The 20,161-nt window shown below is 41.4% G+C and overlaps 2 protein-coding genes and 3 pseudogenes across 2 annotated transcripts in view; 3 read left to right on the top strand and 2 right to left on the bottom strand.

Moving 5' to 3' along the window:
* Window positions 1–11,264, bottom strand: part of LOC120416722 (pre-mRNA-splicing regulator WTAP) — a 37,897-nt gene extending 26,633 nt beyond the window's left edge. Inside the window, exon 1 of the mRNA XM_039578548.2 lies at window positions 11,119–11,264. The gene's annotated coding sequence lies outside the window, so the exon portion shown is untranslated. The remainder of the gene's footprint in view (window positions 1–11,118) is intronic.
* LOC120416724 (glutamyl-tRNA(Gln) amidotransferase subunit C-3, mitochondrial-like) lies at window positions 1,630–2,422 on the top strand (annotated as a pseudogene).
* On the top strand, window positions 2,430–3,698 carry LOC120416723 (DNA polymerase subunit gamma-2, mitochondrial-like). Its single transcript, XM_039578550.2, has 2 exons — window positions 2,430–3,216; window positions 3,274–3,698. The coding sequence occupies exons 1-2, from the start codon at window positions 2,430–2,432 to the stop codon at window positions 3,555–3,557; spliced, it is 1,071 nt and encodes a 356-aa protein (XP_039434484.1). The 3' UTR covers window positions 3,558–3,698.
* On the bottom strand, window positions 3,516–11,031 carry LOC120416748 (origin recognition complex subunit 5-like; annotated as a pseudogene).
* Window positions 11,265–12,959: 1,695 nt separating the features above from the next.
* Window positions 12,960–14,575, top strand: LOC120416745 (uncharacterized; annotated as a pseudogene).
* Window positions 14,576–20,161: the final 5,586 nt, after the last annotated feature.

Genomic DNA, 20,161 nt, shown 5'->3' with positions numbered 1-20,161 from the left:
CGGATCCCTTTATCAAAAAATCTGTAAAGTACTTTTCGATTGCAAATTCAATTTTGCATAAAAAAATGAGGTCAAAAAAATTGTATGTATGAAATTTCGATTTTTTCCAAAAATCACCAGTTTTTCAAAAAATCATAACTCGGCGGCAGATTTTTTGACCATGTTTCTCTATAGCTCAAAAGTTGCGGATTTTTGTCCCCTAAAACATATCAAAAAATCTCGAAAATCAAAAAATACGTATTTTGGGAATTTGAGTTTTTGTGAAAAAAAAGTTAATAAAAAAATCGGGAAATTTTTTTTTCCGTGTACCTATTTTTTTCTAAATAGTCCTTAACAATACCTACAACTTTGCCGAAGACACCAAATTGATCAAAAAATTCCTTCAAAAGTTACAGATTTTCGAATATTTACGTACCATTTTTGTATGAACAGCTGCCAAATTTGTATGGAAATTTATATGGACAAACTAATGATGCAAAATGGCTTCTTTGGTCATAGGGAAGGCCCCCACAAAGTTTGAGCCAAATCAAAAAATACAAATAAAATCCATTTCCGGTTTTGGTAGAGAATTGCTCATATGTGTTTTTTTTCTGAAATAAATATTTGCATTTTAAATTTCTCAAATACCTGATTTTTTTTTTAGTTTCTCAATTAACAAATATTAAAAACGAAGTTGACTTTATAGCTGTCGGCCACCATGGCTAGTACCAACCACTAGTGTCTTCCTTTTTATCTACAAGGACTTCGCCGCCCTGGGCTCCTAAGTGTATGAAAGTATGGCACGGAGCGACGGCGCCGAATACCCATATTTACACAAAGAATTTTAGAGCGCCCGCCGCGGGATTCGAACCGGTGACCTCTGGATTGTGAGTCCAGTGCGCGGTCCGATTGATCCACACGGGCGGGACAAATATAATTTTTTTTTATATTTTCATTTATGATTTTCTTAATTTCCGAGTTTCTAAATTTATTTGTTTCCATATTTTTGAGTTTGTGATTCATTTACTTTCTAATATTTTTCAATTTTGCTGGGTCACCGTTGTTCTTCCATGTGACATCCATAATTTATTTATTTTATCCTGAATAAAAAAATCCTTCAAATGGTCTGCTATCAAAACATATATCTATGATTCCTTCTATATTAAACCTTTGTTTGACATTTTTTTAATTATATTTGTTAAACGTACCTGCAACTCTATTTTCTATTTTTTTACCTAATGTAAAAATTTTTAATTGTTTCTAATGTTTAATTTCTACCTAAGCATAAGCATCTTTTAAATAAAATGTTGAGTTGCATAAAAAAAAGAGTCCCCGTACCTCTTTCAATCACAATTTTTGTTTATTCCGTTTTTTAAATAATTAAAAAAAAAAACTTTAATACCCAATTGTAGTAAATCCACTCAACTGTGTACAATATTGCAGAAAAAGTACTGGAACGCACTACCCAGGCAAAAGTTTTGCCGCTTCTCTCCTTGCAGAACTTCTGCAAAAGAGAGAGATGAAGAGAGCGAGCTGAAAAGTACGGGAACGTGCTGCAAAAAAGTGACTTATGCTGGCTGCAGAATTCTGCAGAAGTTGCAGAAATTTTGCAATTCTGCAGGTACGGGAATAGACCTAATATTTTGCAGAGTACGCATAGAACTTGTGATGTTTTGACAATTTTCGGTTGTTTTTTTGCTTTTTTCGCGTTTTTAAGTGTTTTTATTCTTGTCAATCTGAAACACTTGTGTTCAGGTAAGTTTTTTTTCGAGTTTACAGTACGGTGACAGCTCGTAATTTGTTCGTTTCTTCGCGTTTAATTTTTATTACAGACGATGACGACTGCTGAATCTCCTCTCGCAAACAAACCCACATTCAGCTTATCAATCCCGTGTTCCTTCGTAGTTCGGCTCCTCGTGTGACATGATTGGAATTCCGTTCCATCTACGACCACCCCCGGGGCGCACCCTCCACTCGCTGGTGAGGACCTTTGCCTCAACGAAGCCGGCCGATTTATCCGGGACGCAGGACAAGAGCACCCGGCAAAAGATCAATTTCCACGAGCTTAAACATCCGAGCAAGGTTCCCCAGCGTCCAAACAAATCTACGATTGACGGCCAGTCGACACCAACCCGCATCCCGGTGGACGCCCAAACGGTGCAGCTGCTGGAGCGGTTAAGCCTGGTGGATCTGGACAGCGCCGAGGCCCACCGGACGCTCGAGGACGCGATCGAGTTTGCGTCGCAGATTCTGGTCCGTGGACACAGACGGCGTAGAACCGCTGAACACGGTACTGGAGCGGGAGCGGTTGACGCTGCGCGAGGACCGCGTGTCCGACGGGAAAATCCAGCAGGATGTGCTGAGGAACGCATGCGTTACCGAGGAGGAGAACTTTGTGGCGCCACCGGGAAATATTCCGCTCGAGCAGGAACCGAGGAAGTGAGCGGGGGATGGTTGGTGGGAAGGGGATTGTGGGCTTCCGGCAGCTGCTGGAAGCTTGTAGGGATAATACATTTGTAGCGTTAGGTTTGGGGGATAATGTTGTGTACGGTTTTAAGCTGAGCCCGATTGGACGAATGTTGCGCAATAATCTGAGAGATGAGTTTAGACGAGGGGAAGCTGGAACAGCGGTGTACGAAGGAAGTTCTGTGATTCCGATGCGGGAGAACCTGAGCTTTGTAAAGGAAACCTTTGATCCGAATGTACCGTTTGGAGTTACAATAGAGGAGCGATTTGCGAACGGGAAGGTTCCCTTGAATGATTCCTTGCACCTTAATCTGGACCAAGGTCACACGCTCTCCTGCCGATACCTGATCAACCCGTCGACCTCCAGCAAGTTCATGTACAAGGTCCAACGTCAGCGCAAGATTTGGTGGATGCGATACGCGTGCGTTCCGGGTCGGTTCTTCATTTCGGACCCCCGCCAGGACGCGGACACGCGCGTTCAATCCGTCGCCATCAAGAGTCGCCTTGGCGGAGAGGAACTCACGCTGGAACAGCTGGAACTCTTTCCGGCGGACGCCGCCGCCCTCGAGGAAGAGCTGGGGGACTTTCGAATCAAGGTGGGCCGAACCAGCAGTAAAAGGATTCGGCCCAGTATGCTGCGGCTGCGTCAGTGCGTCGAAGTGGCCACGCTGCAGATCGTGCTGGATGCGTTTGAAAGTGGCGGCGATGCAAGCGTGAGGATTCACCGCAAGCTGGCGCCGTTCAAGTGTGGCATCGTGTGTCTTTCCGACGGTAAGTACTGCGTTCTTGTTTCTGATTTGAGTTGTAACTGTCTTTCTCGCTTTCCAGACCCCGCCCTGATGCTGGAGTTGCGCGACCTGGCCAAACACCTGTGCAACGTGCTGCGCAAAGCGAACCTTAGCGTGCTCGACTGCTCCGAGCGTAACGGCAGTCGTTCCCTGGCCAAACAGCTGCACCACCTCGACTCGATTGCCGTCCCGTACTGCCTGCTGCTGCGCGACCAGTGTCTCCAGAATGGCCTCTTTCAGGTGCGGTACCGCGTCACCACCCTCAGCGAAACGATTCACATCTCGGATTTACCAGAATATTTATTGAAAATAGTAACAAGTTGAGTTTAATAAATACAAACACACGCAAGCGCAAGCTTAGAAGAAATCGCACAGGTATTGTCTCACGTTGAAGCCGACCATCTTGCCGATGTGCACGATAAAGTCCATTCCTACGGTGCACTGAAGTCGCGCGCTGCCGTCCATGATGGTTCCCTCGCTGGAGGCAAAGTTCAGGAACTTGAGATGAATCAGCGTTGAGATTTGCGCCAACAAGTTGCACGTCAGGCCGACCTTCTCGTCCAGAATGGCGTAAAAATGGCCAACAGCCGGTCGATGGTGAACGCCTTCGGTCCCAGCTGGGTGGCCATCTTCTCCGACACCTCGGCCTTTGCGTTGACCGACTGGAGGCGCTTCTTTTGCTTGCCGTGATATTCATAGACAGTCGTTTGTCCTCCTTGGCGGCGTTGTGACTCGCGAGGTACGCCGCAATCAGCAGGAACTTGGCGTAGAAGGGCAGTTCCAGGGTTTGCACCAGCCGCTTCATCGTATGCATCTGCTCGACGGATTCCGAAGAAGTCTGGTCGTCGACGGTGATGGGACGTAGCAACTCCTGGTTGACGTTCTCCATGCGCATGTAGATTGTCCCGAGGGCAAGTTTCATGGTTTTAGAAATATTCCGCCAAAGCCGGGTCACGTCGTCCGCGGCAGTCGTCCCGTCCAGCACCGGTTCGCAGTACTTGTGGAAGCACTCGAGCGCAACCAGCTGCAGCTCCTTCAAGTCGCGACACACCTTGAAGAACACGTTCAGGAAGATGTTGAGGTAGCTTTCGTAGAAATCGGGCGTCAGCATCTCCACAATCTTCAGATGCTTATCAATTTCCTCCTCCGACAAGTTGGCATGCTTGTAATTTTCGCAATTCGCAATTTTCAGTGTAAGAACGGGCCTTGACCGATCTTATGCACCAGGTTCCCGACGAACACGCACTGCCCTTACACCTACATCTCACCCTTGCTCTGAGTCAGTACGAGCAGCACGCTAGAACACGCTTTGAGTGTTCGTGCCAGGCATGCACACCTTCTTTTCCGGTTACGCATTTTAACTCGGCCGGGGGTGGTACATTACGTAGGGTTTGATGTAAGTATAAGCGCCTAACCATTTATAGTGTGCCTATCAACTTTCATTAAAGCAAAAACTGTTTTATTTTTAGTTTGAATTCAATAACTAATTGTTATTTACTGTGTATTGTTTTCTCCTGAAATCTTCCCTATTGTTGAGTTGTGTTTATCTGTTGCTATTTCTTTTGTCGCGGTGTTTTGTTACAATATTTTGGTCCTAAGCATTTTAAAAAAGTTTATCAAAAGTACAATAGTAATATTTGTGTTAATCCTTTAATCATTCCATAAATTGAGTAAGGGCTCGAACCTCACTTGCTTAAGAAAAAGGTGATGTTTCAAAACAATGGACAGTGAGGAAATATGCTATGTAAAGAATCAATAATAAAAGAAAGATAGTAATTTATGAAGTAGATAAAGAAATTAACAATAGTTAATAAATAGAGATAAAAACAAGCTTAGATTGTATTGAGGGCAATTTACAGGGAAGATGAGAAATTATTCAAATCGATAAATAAAGAAAAGGCACATGATAAACAAAACAAAATTGACATCGCTGCCAAATTAAGGGAAAGCAGACATTTTGTTACAGCAGAATCAATTGGTAAAATAGAGTGGAAAAGCATTGAGAAATAAGAGAATCAAATAAGTAAAATCGAAATCAAATGGATAGTAAACAGAAGCCGTTTTAGAAAATCAGTGAAACAAAATAAACAGAAGACAGCTGTTAGCTGAAATGGAAAGAGGAGAAACCCCGTTCACAGCAGTTGACTCAACATACTGCGAATCAAAACAATACCGTCTACAATCACAAATTACTTCCCTTTCCCACATTGACGCGCCCCTTTCTTTTAGCCGTCTCTACTCTGACCCTCGCTGGTCAAAGGTTTACGAGTCGTTTCCACAGGCCACCAGCTAGGTTACACCTTGTCATCATGATGACTAAACCAAGCCAACGTGGAGGTAAGAAAATAGGACACTTGCAAGGAACCAGAGCCATGCTGTTTTGTCCAAACAGCACTACGGATGTAGTTGGGCTCCTTCCGGGATGTTCCTCGCCTAGGTGTGTCAACCGACGAGTATCATCAGTATCATGCACCCTTGGCCTGCAAGTTGGCATGCTTGTAAGACCTAAAAAGTACAACCAATCAGTATCACAAATCGCCGTAAAACATCCAAAATAACCCTTACTCCAACTCAATCCTTAATTGCTTCCGCACCGCCTCGAAATCGTTCATCATAATCACCAAAATGTCCTTCTTGCTGTACTCGGCCACAAACAGCTTCACTACCGGCGCGAGCCCCGTCCTGACAAAGTACTTTTCAAACGGCAAATCCGACACGAGCAGCACGCACTGGCACGCACACGTTCAGCCCGGTCACCTTCGGCAGTCGCAGCAACATTGGCAGCACGTAGTGGTCCATGTCGCGCACCCGGTCGACGTTCTCCAGCACGACGATGTAGCTTCGCGAGGGCGACAGTCGCGCCAGCTGGGCCACAAAGTCCTTCATGGAGTCGACGCTGGCCAGCGAGGCGTACCCGTTGGCCGCGCACGGGACGTGACCGGTCAGCCGGTTCAGGATGGCCTTCGGCGAATCCTCGTCCCGACGGCGTCCTGTCGCACGTTGCCGTCCAATCCCGGGCGCCACACATCTGGAATGAAATATGAAATTAAACGCAAGAAACACTTTTTTTAAATTTAATTATCAGCTGCCAAAACGCAGTCATCGCATTATTTTCTAGGAAAAACTTACCTGGACACAAGTATTCGGCTTATAATAAGATTAAAGCACTTTTAAAACAAAAAAGCAAATAGAAACAACTGCAAATTGGCAAAACTTGAAAAGTCCTATGCGACTCTGCCAAATATTGTTTACATTGTCGGATAGGATGTTTTGCCAGCACCTATCTGACAGCTGACGACGAGAGCGCTGATTGGTCGATTTTCTCTCCTAACGGTTTCTCTCTCTCGCACTGCAAGCATTGAAACATTTCATATTCTCGATCAGCTGATGACTACACGTTGCGCAAGGACTGGACAAACATGAAGATTGCAAAATATTTTTGTTTCAGAGTTTTATAAAAAACGACTTAACAAAATAACTAAAAATCATGCACCTTGGTCATTTTGATATGAGCGTATATGCATCATAATTGAAAAATGATATAAATGAATCATAAGTTGAATTGCTAAGGTTCTATGTGCACGCTTGACCCTAATGCACATAGGACTCCCACGTGGTAAAACGACCTATAATTATTTGGTGAACAATTTATTGAGAATCGTTTTAGGTTGTTTTGTATTTTATCAATAACTGAAAAAATAAAAGGCTTTTAATAAATTGGATCAGCGGAAAGTGTAGTTTTCGGCTTGCAGAATTTCATGCAATAAATAACTCAGTTTGTTTACTTTTGTCGCATAGGACCTTTTGAAAATTTACTCTAGAATTTCCCTTTAATTTTGGCTGGAAATTTCATAAAAAATATGATTTCTAACTTGTTGAACTTTTTACATTCACTGCCCCCTCGATCATTTTGGTTTGCTTTAGTTTTTTGACGTTTGTCTGCTTTTCAAGTGGGCTGCAGCCCAGTTAGCGAGCGCCCAGTTAAAAAGCAGCCCAGTTAAACAATGCCCGGTTACCGCACTGTTTTTACTTTTTGAACTCTTGAACTCTAATATGTTGCTAAAAATGTTTGTTAAAAATATAAATATTGATCCTTGCACTGTAACTTGGATTTGGTCCGCACTTTTGACAATAAAATTTCCAAAAACTAGGCACCCAGCAGTAACTGCAACTCTAGATTAAATTTTCAAAAGGTCCTATCTGCATAGGAAACCCATGAGGGATAGGTTGTTTTGAAAATTTAATCTAGAGTTGTTTATTTACATTTCCAGTCGCAGTTTCCACCAAACTGGACATTCGCACTTTAAAACTGCGATTGACAGGTGAGCAACATCGGCTCGCTTTGTTAATTTTTTGAGAAAATTAAAATTTCCCAAACCAGTTTGACAAGTCGCAATAGTGCGATCGATAGCAATAATTTAGTGCGAAGTCCAAGTTAGTGAGAATTGCGCAATATTCATTTTAAAAAATAGTACCACCGATTGCATACACGTTTTAAATTTAAATTGGCACTTTTATGCTATATAATATATAGAATTTTGAAACCACTCCGGGATTTTATTTAAGAGATTTCTCGTTTTCTTGTGTTTTTACACTAGCATGTAACTGTAAAAATGTGCAAAGCATTATGGGTAGTTTTAGCTTCGTATTAAAAAAAGCTTTACATTTGATATTTGTTTTCAGAGACGAAAAATGTAATTTTTATAAAATACTGTCAAAGGTTTAGTAACCATAGAGTTGCAATCAACTGAATGAAAATATATTTTCCTACATTTATTGTCATTTCTAGTACGATTGGATTTATTTAACATTATTTAGAATATTTTAGAAATTTCTATGTGCAGCTCGGTAATGAGTTTTTTCGCCATTTTTTGTGAAAGCTCTTTTTTTAAACTAATGATTGGGGAAATATACCCTTTTTAAGCCTAATAAGCGGTCGTGTTTGAATGATGCTGGATAATCTTTTTGTGAACATTTCTGTTTATTTTCACTTTTATTAAAAGTTATGCTATTCCTTTTACAAGCTTTAAAAAAATATTTCCTAAATACATTCTAATCAGTCGAGTGCATTGGGCCACGACCATTTTCCTATTTTCAGCATAGTTCTTTTTTTTTCTTCCAGCGCTCTTTTGGGTCTGCTTCGTGCTGCCAAAATTGATGAAATTTTAAGCGAACACTCACGAAAAGTAGCATTTATAGAGAAAGTTTCCTGGCAACACCACAAGCGCTGCTGGTGGTGTTGGTGGCCACCCTTTGTTCTTTATTTGTCTTCGCTTCTCGCTCGGTTTTCTTCAGCCTTCGATTGGATTGGGTAGTCAAAATTGAAACGTCAAAGGACTTAGCGCGTTTGTTTTTTTGATGGCGCTTGCTAATTATTTACATGTATTGGGATTATTTTTCAAGTGAGTGACTAACTAATGTGCAAAAGAACATGTTGCCGGTAGTTGGACGCAATTTTATATCTTAAGCGCTTTGAAATCGTTAGCGCAAGTGAAAAGATATTGATGGCGACTTTCGTTAAGCAGTTGCGTGTGGATGTGTGTGCCACCAAAATGATGAGAAATGGTCTCGCAAAATAGAATTTATGATCAAAAGTGCATTAAATTTAATCTTTTTGGCCAGTAAGTGGCATAAATCTGCGTGCTTACTCGAGGCGGTGCTGTTGCTGGTAAGTTCATAGCCTAAATTGTATTTTTGGAGCGACCATATGACGAAGATAGGCGTTTGATTAGAAAGGGTATATTTCCCATAGTGTTAAAAGTGCTTGGTTAATTTCGTGTCATAGCATTTCGAAATTCGACGAATACCATTTTATTTTAAAAAACGAACTTCAAATAACAATTGAAGATTCAAATTCGTTTTATTCCAGATTAAATGACATGGTCTTTAAAGTACCGTAAACTGGGTTGACTTTGATAGCCCGGGGTGACTTTGATAGGTTTTTCAAATGCCCGTCAAATTAATATCTAAACATTTTTGAGAATTTTGAGTATGTAAGCATTAAGGGATAGCTTATTATCGAACATATATGCATAAATGAAACCAAGAATAAAACTGTTACATTGGATGTATCAAAATTTGTTGCCAAATCAAATTTCTATCAATGTCACCCCGGGCTATCAAAGTCACCCCAGTTTACGGTATTCTTTTAATTTTAAAAATCAGATCTTTTCTGCAATATTTCAGTAAAAAATGTAATAATTTAAATTACAAGTTAGAATTCCAACAGTTCAACGAAAAATTTATTGGAAAATGCATTGTACACCCGTACAGTTGATATGAAATCACTAGTTTTCAAAAAAAAAAAAAAAAAAAGAAAAAAATGCCGAAAACATTGTTTTTTTTTGCGAAACAAAAAAAACTTTTTGCATCGAATTACCCCAAACATGCGGAAAATGATTCTAAACGTAGAGAAATGCATTTTGAATTGACTTCAGTTTATTTCACTTAAATTTCCGTTGAAAATTTGAACTTTGTTGACAAATTTTTCGGTTAGACGTTTTTTTTCTCAAAAAGAAATTGCCTGTCATAAAAATATTGAATTTGTGTATTTTAATTTCTTTAAACTTTTAAATCTCTAAATTGATAACTTAAGAATATTAGAAATTTTTGAATCTTTGAAGTTGTGAATAAACCCAAAAAATTATTACAGATTTAAAAAGTATTAATGCTTTGAATTTTGAATTTATGTTTTCTGCGAATATGCGTGTTTACATATTTTCATGTTCGCATTTTTTTTAAATTTAAAATGCTTTAATCTTTGAAATTCTAAAAATTGCTTGCATTTTCGTAAAACTTGATCAATTCCAATTTTCTTAAGTGCATTTGAATGGTCTTTTGAAGCACTTCAAACTTCTAGGGTTGGTTTAACTTTTCTCATAACTTTTGCAAATTACTGTTAAAATTGAAACACATAATTATGAGACCATTAAAAAACTCTAGAATTCAACAATTTTCTGCTTAACTTTGAACAGTGGCAAAATAGTTTAACTATCGAAACAATTCAATGTCTTAAAATGTTGTCAAAATGGAAGGAAATTGAGAGCTATATGAGCGCTTCCCTAACACCGACGGGATGGTCAAGTACCTAGGATGCGTAATATTGGCCAACTAAAAGGTGCTTCCCTAACACGGATGTGAAATTCAAGTACCTTGAATGCATAATATGTTGAAGGAAGTCTAGCGTTTATCAAAGTTATCATTTAATTTTTTAGTCATATTTTTAGTTATTTTTGTTTTGAGAGATTTCTATAGAATTCAAATAGGTATGTTTTTATTTAGTTTCTTACAGCCTTAACACTCTTTTAGAACTCAAAACCTTCTCTTTTCATTACTCTCAGGTGCAACACCTCCCCGAAAAAAGCCGGTTTTTGGCAAATCTTACTGAACACACACACACACCCAACCACACGCAATCACCACACAACTTCGTTCACTTAACTTCGCAGCAGGCTGGCTCATATTTTTTATGCTTTTTCTTCTCGCGGCCCACCACCCCCCCGGGGGCAGCGTCTCCTCCCTCTCTTTCGCCTCTCGTGTCCTAGTTTTGTGCATGTCGAGAGCAAAAATGGTGACGCCTTAAGAAATTTCCACTCGCCGCAGCCTTTGCGGAAAAACCTCGGCGATTTTCCACTAAATAAGCATAATTTTTAATTTTTCCACCCCAAGCTGGAGCATTCCGCCACGGCCAGCGGACGACGACCATTTTTATTTTGGCCTCCTCCGCCCGAAATTTATAACCTGGCTTCTGGCTGTGACGTGAACCTGCCTCTTGCAGCAGCACCAGAAAAATGTCCATTTTGGAGCACCCACTTTTGAATCCGCAATTTCGCCACTTTAAACCACTTCCCCCCGTCCAAAAACACCACCCCCGCACTCGGCTCACCTTGCGCAACACTTTGACGACGGGTTCGCCCGGTTCCGATCCGGATTTAGTCCTAAATTTTGCACAAAATACACCGTTGGCCCAGCAACGAAGCCACTTTTACCATTTTCAGTTCGCGATTGCGAGAGAGGGCGAGAGAGTGGGATGGATGCATTGAATAAGAGAGAGAGAACGCGAAGACCTTGTTTGACAGCTGTCAGTTTGTGACCGAACTGTTGTAGGGTTTCGTGGTGCACGGAAAAATGTGCTTCATGGCCTATCTACAATCACTTAGCTTAGAACATCTAAGTAAAGTAGTTACTTAGGAAAGTCTGCAACTTACGTTCGTCATCCACAATCAACTTAGAAAACTTGCTGGGCTGATATACGTTGCTATGCAGTTGTTTGTTTACCTTTGATATGGAAACGTCAACTTACCGTAGATTTTGAAATTTTCCAAACCAAACGTCAGTTTCTAATTTGATTACTTTTCCATTGTAGAAACTCAGATTCATTTCCATTGATTCAAATTCCTAAGCTAAGTGAAATTTTCTAAGCTAAGTGATTGTAGATAGGCCATCACTTGAAATTACTCATATTAATAATTTCGAGAAAAATTAGAATCCTGCGCTCTAATTAATCGCCGCAGAAAGATATCGTCGCAATGGGAAAACCTGTAGAGAAGGCAAAAAAGTAGGCCAAGACGAAAATTATAAAATCATGTTGATTGTCAATCTGAAAAAAATAGTTGGAACTTATGGTGCTGGCTTTCGGTTGCTTGTTGGTTTTAGCTGCAGTTGACTGATTTTTGGTTTTTGGAGACGGAATCTGCGGTTCTGCGACCTTCGCGGCCGGCTTAGTTGGTGGCCTACGTAACGGTGCCGGATTATGAGACCTTCGAGGCCGACTGGTGGTCTTCGTACCAGGTCGGATGGAGGCACAGCGAGCGTTGTTGGCTCCGTCGGGCAGGCTTCCCCCTCGTTGGTGAACCGGCTACCCAGGAATACTCATGCCCTAACGGGACCCTCCTTGAAGGCCTGTTTGAAGGCCAGTCGTTTTTTTTTATGGCGCTACGATGGGGAAAATGGACCCAAAAATTCGCAGAAACATGGTTCTATGCAAACCATCAAAAGCTTCGTTTTTTACTCAGAAACAAACAGAATACGATAAAAAAATCCCACCTCACGAACCGAAGTACGAGTTATTTTGTTGACTTTTTTTATTTTTTCATTCATACGAAAACTGATTCAATTTTTTTAACCAATAATAATTTAAAATGCCGCAAGAATGGAACATTAAAACAGCTTCCAAGATCTTCGGTGGCCACATCAAGAACCGTATTTAGGAAACAGCGTAAACTGGTCATGCGACGCATAAAACTTCTTAAATTTGAATGGAGAGTGTCTTAAGTGTATAATTTCGTCTCCTGGACCGGTTCCCATGTTTCCCAGTGGCCACATCCGATTTCCAAAGCCTAACAAAGTCTTCGACCCCTACCCCCTCCCCCTAACTGTGTTACATTATTAGGGGCTCCCATTGTTGCGAAGAGGCCTGAGGCTGGATAATCAAATTTAAATCAAACATAATCCCTGCAATAGAAAAAAAGAAGTTACTTATTAAATAGTAAATTTGATTTTCATTATAAAACGCTTACCAACTGAAATGATCGCTATCAACACGAACAAAATTGAGCATAAAAGTTGAGCTGAACTGACAGCAATAAAAAGTAAAAATCTGAACGATTGCTGCGATCAATTGAAAAAATGCTTGCGCTCGTATCTTTGAGACCCCTACATGAAAATCACCAAAACTGATATTTTCTCAATACGCGCAATATAAAGCTAAATTGAGTAAATGGGCCAATGTGGATTTGTAAACAGACAATCTATCCGAGAATCTATGAAGCAAATCTGGAGTTTTTTTTTGAAAAGGTCCAATAAACCAAATTTTCAGTTTTTGCCTTTTGGGTGTTTTTTTAATACCCCTGACTCAAGGCGGTTTCAAAAACACCCAAAAAGCAAAAACTGAAAATTTGGTTTATTGGACCTTTTCAAAAAAAAAAAAAAAGAAAAAAAACCTCCAGAAATGTGAACTGTAAAAAAAGTGCCAAAATTGTCTAACACACTATTTTTTTCGCTGAAACTCAGTAAAGTTTCACAGAATTTTCATCAACTGAAATTTTAGTAAATGATTCAGCAATTTAGATTTTCCTGAATTGAGCATGAGCATGAGCATGAGAGACCACCCATGGTTGTCCTTCTCCGTTGCTGAACAGGACCGTAATATCCTATCAATACAACCGGTCATACGCTTAAACGATCTAATGGTGTTTCCCTTATCAACAGCATGTATGAATGCGTTGAAAAGATAAAACATCAAGATCATTAAAACTAGATCTGAAGCAAATAGGTAACAGTCATTGGCCAACAACGGCGCCCGCCATGTCAGTTTGTAGATCTCGGGGGGATTGGGACGGGAATGTTAGTTAGCACAGGTTGCTACAAAGGCACACAAAAAAATATTACTGTAATGGCAAAAGTAACTTACTGTTGAAATAAAAAGTGGTCAAAATTTGCTCCATTAAAAGTTTTTTTCTTGTTTTGAATATGAAAACTTTTACTGCTACAGTTTTTGAAAATCTCATTGCTAACTGATTTAAAAGTTTTTACTTTTAATTCGACTACATAATTTCTTTCATTTCGTCGTTCTCGTGTAACCGTGTACGCCTAAGTACAAAATGTAAACAAACATTTTGGTAGTGCCGGTGGTGAGTGAGTTGTCCACGAAGCGAATCAAATCCGGACGCGGCCACAGCCAGGAGTCGGACGCGGACACCTTTGTGAGCCAAAACAGCAGCAGCGGAAGGTGGGTGGTGCCGGTGCGGGACGAGGTCGGGGGGAAAGTTGGTTTTCGAAAAAGGACAAGGCCAGCTTCCTGCAGGACCTGCAGCTGTTTCACGACCGGAGTTGGTAAGAAGGAAGCTTGGGTGTTTGGTGGCGTTTGTGATTAATTTTGTTTGTTTTTGTAGGACGCAGTTTATGCGGTTGCCGAAGATCGGAGGTCGGGATGTGGATTTGCACCGGTTGTATTCGGTGGTGGTGGCCAGGTGGACGAAATTTCGAACAAGTATGATAAAGTAAATTTTAACGATGAGGAGAAGGATCCGACGGAAAAGGGAAACGACGAGAAGCGCCATAATCGGAGGTGGTCAGCGCGGATGTTGCACTCGGTGCCGGCGGTTTACGACCATCAGCAGCATTATGTGCCGGAAGTGATGACGGGACAGTGTGGGATGTCCTGAGGGTCCGCAGTCCATTTCTCGTTGCGGGACATGTTTGACGATTATTACCTAAACATCCAGAAGAACAGTTTGCACCAGTTCTGGATGGACCGTCTGTACGAAAGCCGCAAGTCCTGGAGTTGACGTACTCGGATTACTTCCAGAGGTAGGCGCGAGATCCGACGAACCTGATCAAGAACATCTACCTGGAATACCGAAGAAGTCACCGGTGAGTATTGAGAACAAGATTGAGAATGTGTTCAGTGTCTCACCAATTTCATTTACTTTCAAACTCTTTCAGCAACTACCGCCCGCAAACGCAGCTTCGGCGGGATGAACTTTGACGGCGAGTTGGAACATCTGTGTCATTCTCGAAGGAGGACGAAGTGATCAGGAACTATCGGTTCAGGCGCTTCACTTCTCAGCCGGAAAACGTCGACTTCCCTTCCCGAATCAACAACCAATGGCCAACTCCTCCAAGCCTGTCCTGATGATGGCCGGCAACGAGACCACCCTGTTCTCTACATCGCTGTCGCGCTCCAAAATGAAGGCCGCGATGTTAAGCAGTATAAGCAGCAGTTTTAATATTAAAATAAAAATAAAATCCATCACATTTTTCAAATATCATGACTATAATGTTAAATGTTATTTATTGTTGCCATAAAAAGTTTCTTCTTATAATAAAAGTAAAAAACTTTTACCGATACAACGATTTTGTTCCAGAAATGCATTGTAGTATCAAAAACTTTCCAACTTTTAAATTAAAAAGTTTGAACTTTCTACGAATATTCACCAACGCGAACTTTTAATCCAACGAACGATCTTTTTTAAATTTACAGTATTTTTTCTTTGTGTGGGGTGGGTTCTATACGATATCCACACCCCCACGTGTGCCGGAAAACTACTTCTACTTGGGATTTTGTTAGTGGGAAAGGGTAATGGCCAGGATTCTTCATAAAGGATGATGATGCGACCCAATAATCAATAAATTTTGTTTAATGATGTGATGTATTATGCATTCTCAAGGCAAACAGTCGGAGGATGCGGATGAGATTATTCCCGGTTATTTGGTGTTGAGTTTAGCATAAATGATTCAATCTTAGACAGCCGGCTGTGGAAAGATAAAACCAAATAAAATGCGAAAACGCGAAACCGCTCGGACCGAAAAACACACACAATCGGGGGGGAAACAAAGACGGAAACGGCAACGAAAATCCTGCTTGTTGACCGCGACGCGAACCGTTCAAATTCTCCAAAGCAACTGTCAAACATCCCGAAATCACCCGGGTCGAAATACACACACAATCGGGGGGGAAACATATGGTACGTTCGTTTGATGGCTAGTGCCACACTGAGTGCCGCACTCAGAGCTGTCAAAGTGTTTCTTTGAAGAAACTCGCGCTAGTTCCGCACGAGTTTCGCCGCCATCTTGGAACTGAAACTCTAGTGCCGCACTCGATATTTTTTCAGTTTCATGCGAGTTCCACGCGCACTGACAAATGACGTTCGATTGAAGGAGTCTGCGATCAGCAGAGAAGCGAGTCAGACGTGCGTCCCTCACAAACCAAAAAAGTGCTTAAAAAGTGCAAAAATGCCTCACGGCAAGAAAAAGAGGCGGTCCTCACCAGCAGGATCGGCAGATTTGCAGAAGCTAAAGAATGCCGAAGCGCTACCTGCAAGGCCAGGCAGTTTGAGCAAGAACGCTCAAAATTCGTCTGGAAACCAGTTCGCTACCCTTCCTGTGGACGTGAGCGAGAAGGAAGAATTTGAACGACGGGAAAAGTTGCCACCCATTTTTGTGAAAACATCGTCATCGGATTCGGTGCGAAAGTGGCTGACCGGGTTTATCAAATCTGGTGCTTTACGAGCTTCCATTCGCTTGTGTGCTGATGGACTCAAAATTCTGCTACCTACCAGAAAGGATTACAACTACGTTCGGGATTTCCTGAACAACACAAAGATTGAATACTACAGCCATGACGATCCAGGTAAACGCCCCATGAAACAGGTCCTCCGTGGCCTGTACGACATGGATGTGAGTGTGCTGAAAGAAGAGCTCAAAACTCTTAAGTTGAACGTGATCGAAGTCTTTAAGATGACGAGACACAACAAGGACATCAAGTATCGTGATCAACTGTACCTGGTTCATCTCGAGAAAGGATCGACAACGCCGTCTGAGCTGAAAGCAGTTCGGGCAATTTTCAACATCATCGTGACTTGGGAACGTTATCGTCCAGTGCACCGTGATGTGACACAATGTTCGAACTGCTTGCAGTTTGGACATGGTGGAAGGAACTGTTTCATCAAGAGTCGTTGTGCAACCTGCGGAGGTGAGCACAAAACTCAAGCTTGCGAAACAATCAACGAGAACATCGAAGCGAAATGCTTCAATTGCGGCGGTGACCATTCGACCAAGAATCGAAGCTGCCCAAAACGTGCTGAGTTTGTAAAAATTCGGCAGCAAGCGACGACGAGGCACCAACCAAATCGTCGCAAAACACCACCAGCATACACGGACGTGGATTTTCCTGCTTTGGCGTCACCTGGAGCGGGATCTGTTCGAGTGGTTCCAAATCTGCAGCCATTGCCGTTGAATCAGCGGCAAAAAGTTGCAGAGAATACAACACCTCCTGGTTTCAGTCAGCAAACGAAGGAAAACCAACCAGCATCAACGGATGAAGGCAGTAGTGACCTGTTTTCACCACAAGAACTTCTGAACATTTTCATCGAGATGACAACAACACTGCGTGGTTGCAAAACTCGTGCGGAACAAGTAAGAACGCTTGGAGCATTCATCTTAAAATACAGTTCGTAGTTTACTCGTTCTAATGATTTTGAATATTTCAATGAATTTACTTTTTTAGTTTTAAGTTAGGATTAGTTGTTAAAGCGATTTTTTTTTCTTTTTTACCCAAATGTATTCGATTTAATGCAAAAATGTAAAACAATTTGAAGTAAATAAATGAATGTGAACAGTTAATAAGAAAACGAAAAATATAACAAAGATGAAGAGCATGTAGCCATACCACTTAGAATGTAAATGAAATGTAATTATTATAAGAAAGTTCAATAAAGACATATTTAATTTCAAAAAAACGTTCGATTGAACCAAAACTGACACCGACGAGTGCGGCACTCAGTGCCGCACCGGCTCTTCAAACGAACGTACCAATAGACGGAAACGCATTCAGCAATTTAGATTTTCCTGAATTCTCAGTTAATTCTCGATTCAATTTTCAAAAGATCCTATCTGCATAGGAAACCCATGACTCATAGGTTGTTTTGAAAAATTACTCTAGAAGTGATATTTGCCATTTTGACACATGATTGGCTGAAATTTCAGTAAAACGGTTGTCAAAACAGCTGAAATTTCAGCAAACCAAATTCAAGTTTGTTTTGCTTAAGGTGGTAGATGGTGTCTTTCACTTTTGGGGCAATGACTGTCAATGATGGTTCTAACGTCAGGGTCCAGAAATAGTAAATTGAAATGAAAAAATAATCACAATATGTAAAATGCTTCTACAAACAACACAAAGAAAAACATTTTTTGATTGAAAACTTCTGAATCAAGATTTGAATGTTTTTCCAAAACAAACATGGCCACCAAATGGCCGATCGGGAATGATCCATTCCAGAGCCTTAAAATTCAGTAGCAAATTCTTTTATTAGTTTGACAAATTATTTACTAAAGATTCAGTAATCGTTGCTAGTTTTTCAGTTATTATAATTTGCTTTTATGCCATTTCATGCTCAACCTTAAACAAATTACTAGTCCATTTGTTTTTCATATTTTTCTTACCTTTGTTGCTTAAAGGCTAGTATGGAGATCGGAAGTAAGGGGTCAAGAAACAGCTTTACGAACAGCAGAACAAAGAAGAGGGAGCGTTTTCTTGGGGCTTTTCTTCACCCTCTCTGGCTTGCTTTCGCTGCCGCTGCTGCCCATTTGAAATTTTTTTTGACCGGTTCCTTCCAATGTGCATACACCGCTTAAGATCACACATCACATCTTAAATTTGATTTTCACTTGGCTGCGTCCAAACAGTAAGTCGTAAGTCACATTTCAGCTGGACAGATTTATTGCAGATTTACTGCTTACTGATTTTTCGGCAATGATTTTGTATACATATGATATATCATTGCCGAATTTCAGCAAAAGTGATGATTAACAAATCGCATTGCATTCAGTTATTTATTTTGCTAAAATTGCAATCTAAAATCTGGTGTGTAGCTTGTCTTTTGACAACCAAAAAAAGTACAAAAACGGCAGGCCTAAAATGGAAAGAAACCGTTTATTTTTTGTTGTAAAATTTAAAGGGTTGTAAATGTTTTTGAGGTGACCCCATTTTTCTATTTGACATTTTATCACTTTTTAACTCTCAAAATGTGTATTTTTAAATTTTAGAAATTTTTGATTTTTCAAAATTTTAAAAATCATGTTTTTTTTTTTTTTTTCATAAAATTATTTTTATTAGGTCCTTTTCGGTACTGGGACCTGGTTAGGACCGAGTCGGCTTTTGTAATTACATTTGGCTTAATAATTACAGAGGATCTTGTGTGTAAATGTTAGTGGGAGGGGAGCCGATTACCCGCGGCCTACTCGGGGTTAGTAGGGAAGGGATTGATGTTAAAGACGAGGCGTGGGAAGGGAAGGGGGATTGTGTAGGGGTCTTGGTTGGCTCTGCTGGCCTTTGCGTTTTGTCCTCAGCCGCAACTCGGTGTCCAGCTGCTGGGGCGTTCTTGCTTTGCTTCCGGTGCAACCAGAAACGACGGCTTTGTACGAAGGCGAGTTATACTAACAGAAGGAAAACTAACTGAAGAAAAACAAACTGGAAGAAAACTAAATGGATATTTTGGAATCTGAGAGGAACTGATAGATCGGATAGAGAACATCAAGGTCAAGTTGAGATAACGCGTCTCGCATCGGGATTTCTGGTGGTCTTCCTCGGGCCCTGAGGGTATCTTTCAACTTAATTCTGTGAGCCTGGTGATCTGGACACGCCCATACGAGATGGTCGATGTCCTGATAACCCTGCCCACAGTCGCAAAGGTTCGTATCACTCATGTTGATACGGTACAGATGAGCCTTGGACGAGTAATGGTTCGACATAAGGCGGGACATCGTTCTGATGAATCCACGCGTCAAGTCCATTCCCTTGAACCAGGCTTTTCTTTGCACCTTAGGTCGTATGGAATACATCCAACGTCCTTTGGTGTCGCCGTCCCATTGTGTTTGCCAATCCAGGAGCGCACGCTGCCTCGGAAAACCGTAGCATTCTTGTAGGCTAATTGGCCTTTCAAAAATGTCTCCACTCTTAGCACCCTTCTTGGCGAGCAAGTCCGCTTTCTCATTACCCGGAATCGAGCAATGAGCGCGGACCCATACCACCGTGATGCTGAATGACTGAGCCGCCAGGTTGTTTAAAGTCTTACGTATTTCCGTGAGGAAAAACGTAGACTCCCTGGTCGGCTTCAGAGACCGGATAGCCTCAACAGAGCTAAAGCTATCGGTGAAGATGAAGTAGTGGTCAGGTGGCATGGTCTCGATGATTCGCAGTGCGCAGTAAACCGCGGCTAACTCTGCGACGTAAACCGAACTCGGGTCCTTCAGCTTAAAGAACAGCTGATGAGATTCATGATGAACACCGAAGCCCGTACAGCCGTCGAGCTTGGAGCCATCGGTGAAGAATCTGTTGTTTGGAGGAACATGGTTGTACTTTGATGCGAAGATCGACGGTACAACTCCCCGCAGAAGATGGTTTGGGATACTGCGAGTATCGGCTTTCA

This window comes from Culex pipiens, chromosome 2 (genome assembly GCF_016801865.2).
Source record: "Culex pipiens pallens isolate TS chromosome 2, TS_CPP_V2, whole genome shotgun sequence".
NCBI classification, from domain to species: domain Eukaryota; kingdom Metazoa; phylum Arthropoda; class Insecta; order Diptera; family Culicidae; genus Culex; species Culex pipiens.
The sequence above is the reverse complement of the archived record's forward strand: the minus strand, read 5'-3'. Positions and strand labels throughout refer to the sequence as shown.

Coding starts and splice junctions, on each gene's coding strand:
- LOC120416723 (XM_039578550.2), top strand. CDS start 2,430: ATGGTTGGTGGGAAGGGGATTGTGGGCTTCCGGCAGCTGCTGGAAGCT. Junction 3,217..3,273: donor CATCGTGTGTCTTTCCGACG/GTAAGTACTGCG, acceptor CTCGCTTTCCAG/ACCCCGCCCTGATGCTGGAG.